The sequence below is a fragment of the Accipiter gentilis genome, chromosome 20, assembly GCF_929443795.1.
Source record: "Accipiter gentilis chromosome 20, bAccGen1.1, whole genome shotgun sequence".
Lineage (NCBI taxonomy): Eukaryota > Metazoa > Chordata > Aves > Accipitriformes > Accipitridae > Astur > Astur gentilis.
Window position 1 is genome coordinate 16,341,796 of NC_064899.1, and position 16,909 is coordinate 16,358,704.

Genomic DNA, 16,909 nt, shown 5'->3' on the forward strand with positions numbered 1-16,909 from the left:
ATGACTCTGCTGCAGAGCATGCTGCAGTTGTGTTTCTGATCAGCTGGGCAAGACACACATCCTGTGCAGAAAATTCTCAATTGGAAGCTAACCATGATGATTTGGATTGGAGTTTAGCTCCTAAGTAGAAGAATTTGACTGTTGGATTTTAGAAGTTGCATTCTGTCAGACAAAGAATACAGAAAGCGTGATGTCAAGCAGACATTAAGATTTGAAGGAGACTGGAGAGAGAAGATTAGTTACAAAAGAGAACAAGTTCAGCATATGAGAAATTCCCCTGAGGCAATGAGGTTGCAAAGGTCTTAAGAGCAGAAGGACCTTGGCATGTCTGTTGAGTGCAGTAGGCAGCTGGCAGTAAAGGGCTTTGCTTTCAACAGAGCTGAGTTTCAGAGTGGACAAGGTGCTCAAAAAGAGGCATTACCTGTTGTGAACTGTGCTAAAAAGAAACTGCCCAATGTTACCTTGAAGAAGGCAAGCTCAGGCACTGCTTCAGTCCTCAGTCAAGCTGGTTAGATAGCAGCAGACTATCTGGATAAGGATACCAATTGCATATGTGCTGTAGAATGTTCATTCAGCCACCAAAAATGTGTAAATCAGACATTCTCTTTCCTTAGGGTGTGCAGAATGACTCTCAAATAATGGCTGAAACCCTCAATAAGCATAAGGACTTGCTGCCTAACTTCAGAGGCTGTGAAAAGTATGTGTACTTGCAGTCAGAGATAAATGCCCTATTTCAAAAACTGGAAAATATTAATGGTGTTTCTGCTGGCTACTTAGACAGGTAAGAAAATCGATGTTGTAGCAATAAATCATTCACTTTCTTCCATAATTCTTGGTCCAGAAACCTGCCTTTTGTTACCAGCATTGTAAAATTACATCTTCTTTCCTACAAATGCTGTACATGTGGGTAGAAACGGACACTGATGTGAATTTTTCTCTTTTCTGAAAGACTTTAAAAAAAAAAAAAAAAAAGTGAGAATCATGGGTATCACTGAAATTTCTTCCGTATTGTCTATTCTCTTTAACTGATGATCTGCAATTAATTAGAAATAATCACCTTTCCTGCCCCAGTCCATTATGGATTTGTCTTGTATTATTTATTTTAGCTTGAATGCACTGAGGTGTCTGCTCCAGATTATTCTACAAACAGAAGATGTGATCAGAGTTTTTGAAATCAGACTGTCTGAAGAGGAGACTGTTCCTTTGGATCTTGATAAAGTGGAGGCTTACCGGGCTTGTCTGAAGGTGAGAGGCCAAGACCCAAGGACACAGGAAGGCAAAATTTGTAGCTGCCAGCATTGGCCTATTGAGCTGGTTGAAACCCTTCTGAAGCCACAGGAGATGGAAATGCTGATCCTGTCCTATATTATGACATAGACATACAATGCTTTTTCAAATTATTTCAAGAAATGTATGGGTTACTACTTCTTCCATCCCATCCCCTAGTTGTTGCTGCCCCCACAGCAAAGCCAGTCGCATGGAAGGTCTCCATAATCCATTTTTGTACAAAATTATATGTGTTTATTTGTATCATATATGAAGCTAGATTTGAAGGCAATACCTCCTTTCTTACACAAAGGCTTGTTAATTGCCCTTGCTGTCATCTAGTTGTAACAAGTAAATCTGAGTATTATTGTGTGTCCTGGTTTTGCCATAGAGTCAGTTTCAAATCTTAGTGAGAGCTATCCATCCTGTACAAGGGGAGAAGGCAAAGAGTAACTGCTTTGGCTGGGCACAGAGTTGGCTCGCAGAACCAGTACTTTATCTGATGTTGAACTGGTCCTTCTGTGCACTGAATGCCTTTGGGAGAGTAGGGGCTCTTCCATTCTTTCCTGTTCTCAGGTGTAATAGGGAAAAGTGTGTAGGTGGCATGAATGGAGCACAACCAGGTTACCTTTTTATCATGTTACATGAGAGCTGCAGTTCAGTTGCTGGGTGTTGTTCTTAGCTGGTGTAAATTTGAGCTACACAAAAAAAAAAAATGCTTGGGCATATTATTGAAGAATGCAGTCATCCCTGTGACTCGGGGCTGCAAGGCAGACCACCACCTGCACTGTAGATGCCATTTGGTGATACCCTACAGTATGCGAGTATATGTACACAAACAAGTGTGTTTGTGAAGAAACATCTTCATGGAAGATGTTTATAAACATGTAAACAGGAAAAAACCCCACAATCTGTGCAGTTTTTTAGATAACATTTAAAAACTGGATATGCCAATCCTGAGGCATGATTCTACAGCTGTTGCAAGTGCAGGAATCTTTTACGCTTCAGTGACATTTTCTAGTCAGTTTTTTCTAGGAACAAACAAGGCAGGCTCTTCCTGTTTTTTTGGGGGTGGGTGGATTTTTTTGTTTGTTTGTTTGGGTTTTTTTTGGTAACTGCTCTACATAGTTCTGAGAAACTGAAAGTTTAGCTACAGAATATGACAGCAGAGGGCTTTGGTTTAGCAAATTATTTAAGAGTGAGTCTAATTTTAAACACATTCCTAAGTCAAGCTTTTTACAAAAGTAGGTGCTTCACGTTAAATATATTAAGTCCAGCTGACATCAGTGTACATACCTTACTTAATTAGAAACAAAATCTTTAGATCCCAACACATTGTGCATGCTGTTGAAGGTTAAATTTGAGTATCCTCCCAAGGATAAAATGTATGACAGCATTTTGTTTTTTCTCCAGAAAATGAAAGCAGACCTAAACATGAAAAAGTCACTACTGAATACCCTGGAAAATGAGCTGCAGAAAACACTTCAGATTCACTCACAGTCTTGCCAGTCATATACCCTGTATGACATGGACATTGGAAAGTTCTGTGACAAAGTTACCCAGCTAATAGACCGCTGGCAGAGAGCTGATAAGCAGATAGATAACAGGTTTGCTCATATTTCCTAATAGCTTCTTCCTTACTGCTATTGCTACTAAGATCATCTTAACAGTGAGTCTAAAAGAACTGTTGTGCACTAATCGTCTCTCCAGAGGACAAATGATGACTTTTAGGGCAATAAGACTAGAGCAACTGTGAACAGGTTGAACATACTTTAGAAGGTATTGTGTAAGACCAAGCAGGAAAACGTAGTCATGTAAATGTCTAACCTATGTGCTAAGGAGTTGTTCTAATAATTTTTTTTATTCTTGCTAATGTTCCTGGATTAAGTATTTACAGTGTCAGCATTTTCCCCTCTCAAACAAAGCAACCATGCCTATTCCTGAATACCCTATACCTGAGGGTTAAAAAATTAACACTAAAAATTAGGTAAAAAAAAAAATCCCAGCAATTTTTTTCTAATGCTTTATTGAACTGAAGGCATATTCTGATTGTGGTTTTTTTGGGGGTGTGGTTTGTTTTGGTTTTACTTGAGGCCAAAATCTAGTCCTATTAATAAAAATTGACTGTTGCTGGTTGTTTTGGTGAAAACTGAGAACAAGAGTACTGAAGTCAGTGAACTTGATTCTTATCACTGCAAGGTTTTATCCATCTCTCAGTTGACAGAAAGTGCCAGCCTCTGTGTATTGCAGAGTTACTCAAAAGTGAGGCACTAAAAACCCATGTTGGGTGACTTAAAACCAGTACAATTCTCATTTATTTGAAATTTTTGTTCAGAATGTCCTTTTAGAGCTTCCTATAGTTTTACCTAATTTATTACTGTCTTATTTCTGAAAAATGCTTAAAGAGAGAGAAGGAGAATGCACCTTCCATTTTGACAGTTTCCCCTGTTTTTTTTTCTAGATCATGGGATTTAGAAAGGCAGATCAAACAGCTGAAAACTTACCGAGATCTCTACCAGGCTCTGTGCAAATGGATCTGTGATGCCAAGCGCAGGCAGGATTCTATCGAGTCCATGAAGCTGTGCGATTGCAACACTATCATGAGATACCTACATGATCAGAAGGTATGCGGCACCTGAATGAATCTTCTTCAATTATCTGGATTTTAAATTGTTTTGCTATTCAGAAAATACCAGTATCAATGCAGTCTGCGATACAGTGGCCTGTTTTGAATTATAAATTATGCAAGCTACCAAGAAACACTGCATGTGTAGAAGGCGGGAGAGAGGAAATATTATCCTTATTACTTTCTGTCAGCACTGCTACACATTATGAACAAGACCAGTTTTGACTTCTACATGGGCCCTGACACCTTTACACATCAGCTTTGAATTAATTCAAGGGATTGCATGGTGGTGCAAATTATGGGACAAATTATAGCACAAAAATAAAAAGCGAGGAAATACATCTAAGCTGAAGTCAAGGAACTCTCCCTCCCGAGTTCTGGGGGTTGTTCAGTTGCTAGGTGTTCTTTCTGAGAACAGCCTTCTCATGCACAGAGAACTTGCTGTTGTAAAAACTGCATGACTACAGGTCATTTCAGGTCTCAACCTCTGGGGCCCGAGTGGTCTCATACTGCTGGTGCCTTCTGATGGAGGCAGTGTGTACAGGAGGAAATAACTGGTAAATCTTGAGGGAGTGTTTCACAGCTCACTTTTTTTCTTGACAGAACTTGCACAGTGAAATCTGTGGGAAGCGAGACAAAGTTGAGGAGCTTCTCAAGCATGCAGATCAGTGTTCAGCTGCAATTAAGGTACTTGGATTTCAGCATTTTTATGGGGTGTGGTTTTTCACGGTCAGGCGCATCCCATTGTCTCTGCTCTGCTGGCAGGTGAAATGTCGGCTCCCTGATGTGTGTGTGCAGAAATTGCTGGGCTGAAGCACTTGTGTGTACAAAATATAATGAAAGCAATTTGTGTACTTGCCACCTGAAGACTACAGGATGATGCAGGAGATACCAGTGAGAGCTTCTCTTCAGAAGAATCAAAGCCTCTTTCTAGCCAGACCAAACTTTCCAGTTCACATGTTAAAAAAAATAAGGGACTAGAGAACAGATTGGTAGTTTAGGAATTAGGTCTGATTAGGATCTGGTCTAGGAGGCAAGACAAATGCAGATTAGCAGGAGGAATGGTGTGCAATAGCCATGAAAACCAAGAAGATATACAGGGAATGGTTTTGTGGTCTTTGTATTTTTATGTTATCCTTATATCGGTGCTTTCTCCAGCTCAGCCTAGCTTTCTGTGACAAAGATCTTGCTATATATGTGATGTGGCTTACGTGATATGAAAGAGATGCAGAAACAGTTATTTCTGATGAAGTTTTGGTTGATAACAGTACCTAGACCAGTTGCTCCCATCAATCTTTTTCACCTCTGGGTAGCCCTCAACTAACGGAAACGTGTATCTTCCCTTTTTTGTGAAATGTTTTTTCTCTTTTTCCCTTTGTCATTCTCCTTCATGAGTCTCCACAGTGGTACTTGAACTGATGGACTTCTGTTTATGATGGAGGATCATCTGTATGTGGCCAGAGATACAAACAAGGGATAATGTAGCTTTTTATTAAAAAAAAACCCCACCACAGAATAACCCCAAAATTTTATTTGCGTTTTGGGAAATCCAGATTCCCAGACTTCCTTGGCAGTTGCTAAATAGGTCTTACCTTTCCCTGTTGTTTTACAGGATTATGAACTACAGGTTGCTTCCTACAGTTCTGGATTAGAAACATTGCTCAACATACCTATCAAGAAGAGTGTGGTTCAGTCTCCTGCAGTGCTGATTCTACAAGAGGTATCTTTCTTTCCTCCCCATCAATCTTTTGAATACATTTGTTTGTCTGTATGAGTCATTGTGAGTTATATCCAGCTGTATTCTAATAATTAGCGCTGTCATTGGTAATGTGTACTAAGCACATAAGCACAAGAAATTAGTGCAGAATAGTCACTATGCTGTAAAATCATACTTAGGCTCATTTAGACAGTAGATTAGCCCTCAGAAATTTACCTCATTCCTATTCAGTGTCCATTGCATACATATTGTGAGAAAGTAAGATTCATGCCCCCGGTGGTTTAGTCACTTCCAACCTGGGAATTAACCACTATTAAAAGTTTAATTTGGGTTACTTGTGACTGTCAGACAGGAAGAGCATGATGAACCAGGGGATGAAGCCTTGGATTTAATATCACATCAGCTGCAGGGGAAAATAATCTTGAAAAGGAAGGTGTGGGTTTATCAGAAGGAAGAATTTATACATTTGGGGTCCCCAGAAAGTCATGTGAATTTGTGAGGAGGAGAATTTGCTTTTTACTTTGTCAAGTGATAATGTTTTCTCAAGTGAATTGGAATCCTTTAAATGATCTGAGACATAGGTGTGTTCATATCTAACTCTGTAGTATAAGCTGTTAACAATTCTCTTTCTTTTCAAGGCTAGTGAGGCTCAGTCTCGCTACATAGAGCTTCTTACAAGATCAGGAGATTATTACAGATTCTTAAGTGAAATGTTAAAGAGCATGGAGGACTTGAAGGTAATCTGACTCTTTTATTTTCTTTACCTTCTATTTTTATCAGAGGCTAGCAAGCTATCACTGATGAAAGACTTACTGCTTAAGTACAGTGCAAAACAGTCCACAAAACTGAACACTGAGCTCAGGGGTGTCCCATGAAGGAGGCATATAAGCAGTTTCATGCATCTTTTGTCAAAGAGTACAGTATCTTGCAAAGTTACCTCCAAGGTCACATGTGAAGTGGAGAACACTAGCCTTCTTGGTAAATAGGAGGTGTGCATCCAAGCACACAAGAGGTCCTTCTCTGCCCATCACAGTCTTGACCTCAGTGAGAGTACAGTTATCTTAGTGCTGAAAACTTGCTCCTTGTGGTTAAGGGGCCACACCTCATTTCAGGCCATGATCTAAAGTGTTTCAAATGGAGTAACTCCTGATTTGATACAGCTCAGTGGAAACAGAGAGGCTCATTTAAGATGTCACGTATATGGAATGTGAATCACCTATTTGAAAGTGATGCAGGTTCTAAAGAAGACTATTTAGTACTTTGCTGGTGAACTCTTGGTACATCAGATTTTACTATCTGTATTGCACCTCCCTCCCCCCATCAAGTACCATTTCCCCTCTGAAAGTCATGATGCTGACTTCTGAATAAGGTTTGACTCTGATTAAATAAGGATTCCAGAATTTGTCTTCATGACATTAAGTAAAAAAGGACTTTGAGCTCTCACTGAAGCAGAGAAAAAAAAATGCTTTGTAAGTTGTCAGTGTTACAAATGTATATTGTGTTGCATGTGATGATTTTGAAACAGTTGTCACAAGTGTTTATGTGGGTTTGTTTGTTTTTCTGCTATCATTTTGCAGATGAAAAACACCAAAATTGAACTCCTGGAAGAAGAACTCAGGCTTGCCAGGGATTCAAATTCAGAGACAAACAACAAACACAAATTCCTGGAGCAAAATCTGCAGAAGTACCAGATGGACATTTCTCAGCTGAAGGCAAAGCTGATGAGTTTGGAGGAGATGAAAAGACAAGCTGAAATGGATGGAAATTCTGCTAAGCAAAACCTGGACAAATGCTATGCCCAAATAAAGGATCTAAATGACAGAATAACTAGACTGACTTATGAGACTGAAGATGAGAAAAGGAAAAGGAAGTTGCTGGAGGATAGATATGAGCAGCAGAAGAATGACTATGACCAGCTGCAGAAGACAAGACAAAACGAGAAAGACAGCCTTGGTTGGCAAAAGTTAGAGTCTGAGAAGGTCATCAAGGAGAAGGAGTACGAGATAGAAAGATTAAGGGTTCTTCTTCAGGACGAAGGCACACGGAAGAGGGAATATGAAAATGAGCTGGCTAAGGTAAGAAACCAGTTTAGTGAGGAGATGAGTAATTTAAAGAACAAATATGAAACAGAAATTAATATCAAGAAGACTACAATCCAGCAGATAGCTGCACAGAAAGATGATGATGCAAAAGGCCTCAGAGCCCAGGTTGACAGACTGACAAGAGAAAATAGAGACCTTAAGGATGAGATTGTGAGGTTGAACGATGCCATTCTGCAAACCACAGATCAACGGAGGCGGGCAGAAGAAGATGCTCTTCAGCACAAGGCTTGCAGTTCTGAGGTGTCACAGCAAAAGCATCAGTTAGAGCTGGAGCTGAAACAGATCATTCAACTTCGTGGCGAAGACAACTCAAGATACAAGCAGGCTCTTGAGGAGGCTGCCTCAACTATTCAGGATAAAACTAAGGAGCTGGAAAGGCTAAAGGTTCAGCTTCAGGAAGAGGCTAAAAGCCGATGGGAACTTGAAAATGAATTGGCTAAGGTAAGGAACAGTTATGATGAGGAAATTATTAGTTTAAAGAACAAATATGAAACTGAAATTAATATCACAAAGACCACAATTCACCAAGTCACCATGCAAAAGGAAGAGGACACAAATAATTATAGAACACAGCTTGATAATGCTATGAGAGAAAATAGGAATTTGTGTGAGGAAATTAGGAGACTGAAGAATACAATAAGTCAAACAACAGATAATCTCCGGAAAATAGAAGAGAATGCTCAGCAGCAGAAGGCAGCTGGCTCAGAGCTTTCTCAGAAGAAACAGCAGCTGGAGATTGAGCTAAAACAAGTTATTCAGAGGCACTCTGAAGAAAGCATGCGGTACAAACAGTCGCTTGATGATGCTTCTAAGACCATTAAAGAAAGAAACAAAGAGATTGAAAGGCTGAGAAAGTTGTTGGATGTAGAAACAAGTCAGAGAAAAGAACTAGAGGATGAGAACAGTCAGTTAAAAAGAGTCCAGTTTGACCTGCAGAAAGCAAACACGAGTGCTACTGAGACAATTAACAAGCTGAGGATCCAAGAGCAGGAACTGGCCAGACTGAAAATTGACTATGAAAGAGTTTCGCAAGAGAAAAAAGGCAGGGATCAAGAAAGTGCAAAGTTCCAGAGCACTGTAAAAGACTTGCAGATCCAGAAGCATAAGCTGGAGGAGGAACTTTGCAGGCAGAATAAAAATGTAATGGAGGAGACGTCCAGGAGGAAGAAACTGGAGGAGGAAATAGAAGGCATGAGGAGATCTCTCAGAGAGCAATCGGTTAAAATAACTAATCTCACACAGCAGATAGAGGAAGTGTCTATTGTAAAGAAGAGGAATGAAGATGACCTTAGGCACCAAAGAGAAGTATTAGATGGTCATGTGAGAGAGAAGCAGAGATACATGGAGGAGATAAGAAAATACACATCTGATCTTGAGACTTTACGCCGTCAGTTGGTCCAAGAACAGGAGCAATTAAAACAGGCTCATCTACGATACGAGCACTTACAGAAAACCTCTGAGGAAAAAAGCAAAAACTTGAATGAGTGCAAAATAGAAATTGAAAGGCTTCAGTCTCTCACTGAGAACCTAACCAAGGAACACTTGTTACTGGAGGAAGAGCTGCGAAATGTTAGATTGGAGTACGATGACCTCAGAATGGTCAGAAGTGAAGTTGATGAGAAAAATACTGCCATTGCTGAACTAAAGAATCAGCTTCAGACAAGCAGCAAGCAAACCCTGGAACTTCAGGGGTTGATTAATGATTTACAGAAAGAAAGGGAAAAATTAAGACAGGAAATTGAAAAATTCCAAAAGCAAGCTCTAGAGGTATTCACACATATTTTGATCCCAGCTTTACTGTCTCTCAGATACATAGTTAATTGCAGTGCCCATTTGAATCAACTTAATTCACACTTTGCTGTTTAAGTTCACTGTACTTGTGACTAATATCCCCTTTATGGCACTTCCCCTTGTTCATTTTTAAACAAAAATGGCAGGATTTGGCCACTTTCTTAGCCTCTTTACTCCCTGGGAGCTGTGCTAGGGAGCCATAAGCTGTCTTACTGTCTAGCTGAGCCTTGGCCTCAGCCTTGCCTCAGGAGAAACCCTGGGTCTGTGCCAGTCTCCACCAAATCATCCTAGGGAAAGATAAGAGTACATGGAGTACCACTGTGCTTTAGCTGTACCATGCTGGCTGTGTGCTTCCCCAGGCTGTTTCAGCCAGGATGGGTTAAAGCAGTCCTTTGAGGCTGACCTGAGTGCTATCACAGACTAAACCAGCTAAAAATACCAGAACCAACAAGCTGTCAAAGTGCTGCTTAGCTGGGTAAGGTGTTGACTACAAGTGAGGATTAAAGATCATGTTGTCAGCTGTACGTAAGGTACTTAAAGCCTACATTTCATTAACTGTTTGGGGGATTTATGTTCCTAAGTCACTAAGGGCATTTGCAAATTTTACTCTTGGCCCTTATTTCTTAAACTTGAAGTGACAGCATAAACAAGTTAAAGAAAATACTTTTTCGTATTTCATTGTTCTGCCTGTTTTCTTGTCCAAAGAGCTACTGTTTAAATATACACAAGTGAGCACTTGTGAAAATGTTTCTTTGCTTTTTCCTATACTTGCCCTTTATATTTTTCTCTCGTTCCCATTCTCAACTATTCTTTCCCTTATTCGGTTTTTCTTTATTTTAAAAATCTTAATACTGATTTTTTAAAACTACTAACATTTAGGATTATCTGACATCTGTGCATATATATATACATATATATATGCATGTATTACGAATAAATAAAATTGTGTTCTGTTTAATATGGACTGCATACAAATGTGCATGCTTGTAGGTGTTTGTTTATATATATATGAAGGCATTAAGTGAATTAAAAAGTAAAGCAACACAGGTAAAATTGTTTGGAGTAACATGAAACTAATAGGAAAGCGAAAATTAAGTGATATATTTCCTTTTTATCCATGTATGACCAGTCCTTAGCTGATACAAATTCACCCAGGTTAGTAGGACTATGCCAGGGTACATCTGACTCTTAATGAGCCTTGAATGCTCTGTGTATGTGTAGGTGTACTATGAGAAGTATTAAAAAGTTATAAAGAGCTAACTAAATCAGCAGAAAATTAAGGTTATGGGTAACAGAATGAAATCTCCAGCAGTACGAGAGACATTGTCAGTGAAGGGACAATGTATCTTCACTGGTTTATGTGTATCCATGGTCTTGGGTAAGGCACTGCTGCAACTAGAATGTTTTTAAGTGGCAGCTTGCTGCAGGCTAAATGACAGGCTGAAGAGCATTATAAGTGGAGAGCATAACTCTAACCAGCATAAACTCTAACCATCCTCTCTTGGTTTATTTCTTCTTTAAAATTGTAGGCATCCAATAGGATTCAAGAATCCAAAAATCAGTATAGTCATATTATGCAAGAAAGAGAAACATTGCTGATAAAAATGAGTGCTTTGGAGCAAGACAAAGCCAGGCTGCAGAGATTAGAAGAGGAGCTGAACCGTTTGAAAGTTACCCTGGAATCAGAGTCTCGTTTGAAGCAACGCCTGGAAAGTGAGAAGCAACAAATCCTGAATGACCTCAATCAATGGAAGAGCCAGCACTCCCGGACAGAGGAATCCATAAGGAAGATCCAGTGTGAGAGAGAGAAGAGTGAGAGGGAGAAGAACACCCTGAGGAGTGAGATTGAAAGGCTGCAGATGGAGATCAAACGCATCGAGGAGAGATACCGGTGCAGACTGGAAGAGACCGCTGTCAAAAACCAGTCAGAGTTGGAGTCTGAGCGTCTCAGACTGCAAAGAGAGATCGAAAAACTCAAGCAACGCCCATATGGGTCCCACAGATCTACGCAGACCGAGGAAGACTTTTGTATCGATGCCTCCAAGTTGCTGTTCAGCGGTCTGCGGAAGAAGATTACAGCAATGCAGCTGTTTGAGTGTCAACTGATAGATAAACTCACACTGGATAAACTGCTGAAGGGGCAGAGGTCAGTGGAAGAAGTCGCAGCTGACATTGAACCCTACCTCAAAGGGGCAGGTGCTATTGCAGGGGTGTCTCTTTCACCCAGACAGAAGTACTCTTTTGTTGAGGCCAAACGGAATCAGCTGCTTACAGCAGAAAACGCAGTCCTGCTCTTAGAAGCCCAGGCAGCAACAGGAGGCGTGATAGACCCACATCGAAATGAGATGTTAACTGTGGACAGTGCTATCGCCAGAGATCTGATTGACTTTGATGACAGAGAACAAATCTATACAGCAGAAAAGGCTATTACAGGATTTAAAGATCCTTTCTCGGGCAAAACTGTGCCAGTATCTGAAGCCATCAAGAAAAACTTGGTTGACAGAGAAACTGGGATTCGTCTGCTTGAAGCCCAGCTGGCTGTAGGAGGGATTGTTGATCCTGTCAACAGTGTCTTCCTTCCCAAAGATATAGCTTTATCTCGTGGGTTGATTGACAAAGACCTGTACAGGATCCTAAACAACTGCCAAGGCACTACAAAGAATTTCATTGATCCTACCACCAAAAAGGCAGTCACTTACATGCAGTTGAAGGAAAAATGTAGAATTGAACCACACACTGGTCTGCTCCTCCTCCCAGTGCAGAAGAGGAGTATGTCATTCCAAGGAATCAGGCAGCCTGTCTCAGCAGATGCACTGCTCGAGGCTGGAATTATTAAGGAATCAACAAGGAATGATTTGGAAAGAGGTGCAATTACAGTGGAAGAAGTGAGTGCGAGAATTATTGATTTCCTTCAGGGCTCTAGCTGTATTGCTGGTATCTATAATGAGGCTACTAAAGAGAAGCTTGGCATTTATCAGGCTATGAAAATAGGTTTGGTTAGACCGGGGACAGCCCTTGAACTCCTGGAAGCACAGGCAGCCACAGGGTTCATAGTGGATCCTGTCAGCAATGTGAGGCTGCCCGTTGAGGAAGCTTACAAAAGAGGTCTTGTTGGAATTGAGTTTAAAGAGAAACTTCTCTCTGCTGAAAGAGCTGTCACTGGGTACAAAGACCCAGAAACTGGAAACATCATTTCTCTTTTTCAAGCAATGAACAAAGAGCTCATAGAGAGAGGCCACGGCATTCGTTTGCTGGAGGCCCAGATTGCTACCGGAGGAATCATTGACCCCAAAGAGAGCTACCGCTTGCCAGTGGAGACGGCCTACAAGCGTGGCTACTTCAATGAAGAGCTGAACCAGATCCTTAGTGATCCAAGTGATGACACCAAAGGGTTCTTTGATCCCAACACAGAGGAGAACTTGACGTACTTGCAGCTGAAAGATAGATGCATAAAGGATGAAGCAACAGGGCTGTGCCTTCTGCCCCTGAGAGAGAAGAAGAAGGTGGTGCACACCTCACAGAAGAACACCCTTAGGAAACGCCGGGTTGTCATTGTAGATCCAGAAACAAACAGGGAAATGTCTGTACAGGAGGCATACAGCAAAGGCCTCATAGATTATGACACCTATACAGAACTAGCTGAACAGGAGTGTGAGTGGGAAGAAATAACTATTACAGGATCAGATGGTAGCAGTAGAGTAGTCCTTGTCGACAGAAAAACCGGTAGCCAGTATGACATCCAAGACGCTATTGATAAAGGTCTGGTTGAGAGGAAGTTTTTTGACCAGTACCGTTCTGGCAGTTTAAGCCTGACGCAGTTTGCAGACATGATTTCCTGCCGTAATGGCACCGATGAGGTGTTTCGGCATGAGTCGGTGACTCGGTCTCCCACAGTGCTGAGCGTCAGGAGTTCTTCTTCACTGATCAGGAGCGGTTCTTTTTCAGAAACCCCAGAAGAGTGCAGTCCTATTGCAGCCATATTTGACACCGAAAACTTGGAGAAAATCTCCATTTCAGAAGCTATACAGCGGGGCATCGTGGATAGCATCACTGGGCAACGGTTACTTGAAGCCCAGGCCTGCACAGGGGGCATAATATGTCCTACCACAGGCCAGAGGCTTTCGCTTCAGGAAGCCACTAGCCAAGGCATCATTGATCAGGATATGGCCACGCGTCTCAAACCAGCCCAGAAGGCCTTCATAGGGTTCGAAGGCATAAAGGGCGGACGGAAGAGGATGTCAGCTGCTGAAGCAGTGAAGGAAAAATGGTTGCCTTACGAGGCTGGGCAGCGATTCCTTGAATTCCAGTACCTCACTGGAGGTCTCGTGGACCCAGAAGTGCGTGGAAGAATAAGTACTGAAGAAGCCATTAGGAATGGATTGATTGATGGTCGCGCTGCCCAGAAATTGCAAGACACGAACAGCTATCCCAAAATTCTGACCTGCCCCAAGACCAAACTGAAAATATCCTACAAAGATGCAATGAATCGGTCAATGGTGGAAGACATCACCGGGCTTAAACTCTTGGAAGCTGCCTCCGTTTCATCTAAAGGCATATCCAGTCCCTACAATGTCTCCTCAGCACCCGGCTCTCGCTCTGGCTCTCGCTCTGGCTCGCGTTCAGGCTCACGCAGTGGGTCTAGGAGGGGAAGTTTTGATGCATCAGCAAGTTCTTCATATTCTTACTCGTACTCAACCTTCAGCAGCGGGTCTATTGGGCGCTAGTAACAAGTGAGGGAATGTGTCTGCATTTTAATATCATTTAGATGATTCTATATCCCCTCTCCTTAGAAAAACCCCAAACAACCCAACAAGAAAGCAACCCAAAGCAAAACCCTTAAGTCTTTTCTGGGTGTGTTCAATTTCTCTTCTGAAAAAGCTGTAAAATGCTTGAATGCAAATTTATGGAATATAGGTTAGGGGATGCAAAAAAAGTCATGTTTGTGAATTTTGAGTTTTGGTTCCCATTTCCTTTTAGTGTTTGGATTTTAATTGGTCTCTGTATATTTTAAATACTGTCATGTGCCTTCTCCTGTTATCCGTAACTGTCAACCCATAAGCTGATAACTGAGGTTTGAAAGTCTTGCAGTAGTTATTTTTTTTCCACATAGACCTTTTTCAATTTGCTGTTATGAAGAAAAAACTACTAACAATGTGGACAGAAAATGCCTTTAATATTGGTTTAGAATCTATACTATAACATGAAAAGCTCTGTCTTCCAGATATGCTACTTCTCTGTGTTTGGCTAGCAATTTTCTTAAGTATAACTTGGTGGATATAAAGGGCTATTACTAGGCTGGGCTTTTGTTTTACTGTTACCCGTATGTATTTTCTACTGTTTTGCTTTATTTCCATGTAACAACAACAAAAACTACCTAACTGCACCAAGTGAGCTATCCTGGGCAATAAACTTTTGAAGTTTTAAAGTATTTGTTGTGTGCTTATTGAATTTAGCTATGGACCTTCTTGGAGGCACAGATTAGAGAAGGAAACATTTTAAAAAGTAACAAGTACTAGCTCTGTCATAAACATAGTGTACAGGCACATTATTTTTCATTATGCTGATCCGTGATTTTTATGAAATTGGAATTCTGATTCTGCATTTTCAGTAGGAAAATGAAGATAGCACCAATAATGGAAAGTATGCCCCTAGAACCAGAAAGCCCGTTTCTGCAGTTGGTTATAGACTTGATGATGGCCAGAAGCATATTTCTTCTGCTCGTGATCCAGCCTATTGTCTCTGCAGCTACAATCGACTGAGTCAATTCTCCCTTACGCATCTAGGTAACTTTGGACAATGAGCAGAACAAAGATAGAGTGATGGGGCTTAGCCAGCCAGCCAGCATGGTGGCACAGGAGGATCTTTCAAAACGTGAACAACCCTCTTGTAATGTCCTCCCACCTCTTCTGCTGAGTCTTGGAAGCTTAGGTTGAGAAAATAGTAAGAGTCTGTAAGTGTTTGCATGATGCCTTGCTGGTGGCAGCCTGCTGACTCCTTTTGTAGGAGCTGAGAAACCAGAACAGCACTAAATGACCACAGGATTAGAGGACATAATGTGGTTTGAAACTGCTTCAGCTGCCATGAATGTTCTTCAGCCAGTGCAGATTATTTGTACACATCAAGACTGTCTGTCCTCTCCCATTTGCCATGCAGTGCAGTTGCTTCTGAGTAGGCATTATGTTCTTGGCAGGAAAGAATCGCTGACAAGAATTTAGTGTGGTTTTAGACAACTGCTAGTACAGAGCTTTAATGAAGAAACTTGAAATAAATTCTTCCTGTAAGTAGTTGAAAGTGTTGCCTGAAGCACATACCTTCTTTTAGCCATGTACCATGTAGGATCACCACCTGTCTATTAATTTTACCAGTTGCTACGGATAGAAAGAAGCTGATAGGCACAAATGCTAATCACTGTTAATGATGCTGCCAGATTTTTGTAGCATGTTCCTTTTCTGGAGTAAGGAATAACATCGGTTTTCTGCAGTAAGGAATAGCATGGGTTTTGATACTGCTGTCTCTGGCTAAAGTGTACCTTCCAGCCTGAAAAGCATTTCCAGTGTTTTCTGAAGACGAGAGCTGTGTATAAAATCTCTGCTGTATATACAGTGTCCTCAGTTACTGGACTAAGAAATTAAATGGACTGGTACATAGACCTCTAAGGTGAGAAAGTGCCTCCCATCTCCTAGGAATCTCCGCAGCTTTGGAGGTTTCTCGCTACAGCTGAAGTTTATTAGCTGTACCCTAAAGGAAGAGCCAGTGTCTGAATGGCTTTCTGACTGCTAGGGAGAAACAGCCCCGTAAAAAAAAAAAAAAAATCACTGCTTTATTTTATCCCAGGCTGTTTCTGCAGTCTTAAATGACTAGGGGGTTCCTGGGGTCTACAGTGAAAGTAAAACTGGTCATTACTGAAGGAAAGTCTGCTGTTGGGTGCATGTACCCCTTGCCCGGGCTGAGAAATCCTGCACCCTCTTCGCAGCAGAATTGCCACAGGAATCGGGTTTTGCACAAGGCATTGCTGGCATCTCTGTTAGGTTGTTTAAAGCTCCATCTTTACGTATTACCTTTCTAACTGCTCCGTCAAGCTTTTGTCCTATCATAGTGGCCTAAATATAAGATCATCTCACAGAAATGATGACGACACCGCTTTCTCCTTGCATACGCTCCAGCAGCGATGCTAGTGTGGCATTAGTCAGTGGTGGCCTTATACAGCCAGAGGAGTTTAATGGAGGAGACCCAGGTGTTACTCAGGACCTGAGTAGCAGCTGAGCCAGAGTAGGCAGCAGGTGGGACAGGATACTGCTAACGTGGGGTGCTAAAGAAAATAAGTGCAGAGTTTTCCTCCACCATAAAAAGGTGCTGAGGAAGGAGCTTAGGAAGAATCTCTGTTTTCCAGAGCTGAAGTTTAGCAAT

The 16,909-nt window shown here is 41.3% G+C and overlaps 1 protein-coding gene across 3 annotated transcripts in view; it reads left to right on the plus strand.

Moving 5' to 3' along the window:
* Positions 1 to 14,899, plus strand: part of DSP (desmoplakin) — a 39,769-nt gene extending 24,870 nt beyond the window's left edge. Inside the window, exons 16-24 of one of the 3 annotated variants that reach the window (XM_049823992.1) lie at positions 615 to 781; positions 1,107 to 1,245; positions 2,680 to 2,873; positions 3,728 to 3,890; positions 4,496 to 4,579; positions 5,505 to 5,612; positions 6,248 to 6,346; positions 7,187 to 9,478; positions 11,032 to 14,899. In XM_049823992.1, the coding sequence (XP_049679949.1) occupies positions 615 to 781; positions 1,107 to 1,245; positions 2,680 to 2,873; positions 3,728 to 3,890; positions 4,496 to 4,579; positions 5,505 to 5,612; positions 6,248 to 6,346; positions 7,187 to 9,478; positions 11,032 to 14,226 (6,441 nt within the window). In that variant the 3' untranslated portion in view covers positions 14,227 to 14,899. The remainder of the gene's footprint in view (positions 1 to 614; positions 782 to 1,106; positions 1,246 to 2,679; positions 2,874 to 3,727; positions 3,891 to 4,495; positions 4,580 to 5,504; positions 5,613 to 6,247; positions 6,347 to 7,186; positions 9,479 to 11,031) is intronic. The other 2 variants (XM_049823994.1, XM_049823993.1) reach the window with 2 other exon arrangements.
* The last annotated feature ends 2,010 nt before the right edge of the window (positions 14,900 to 16,909 follow it).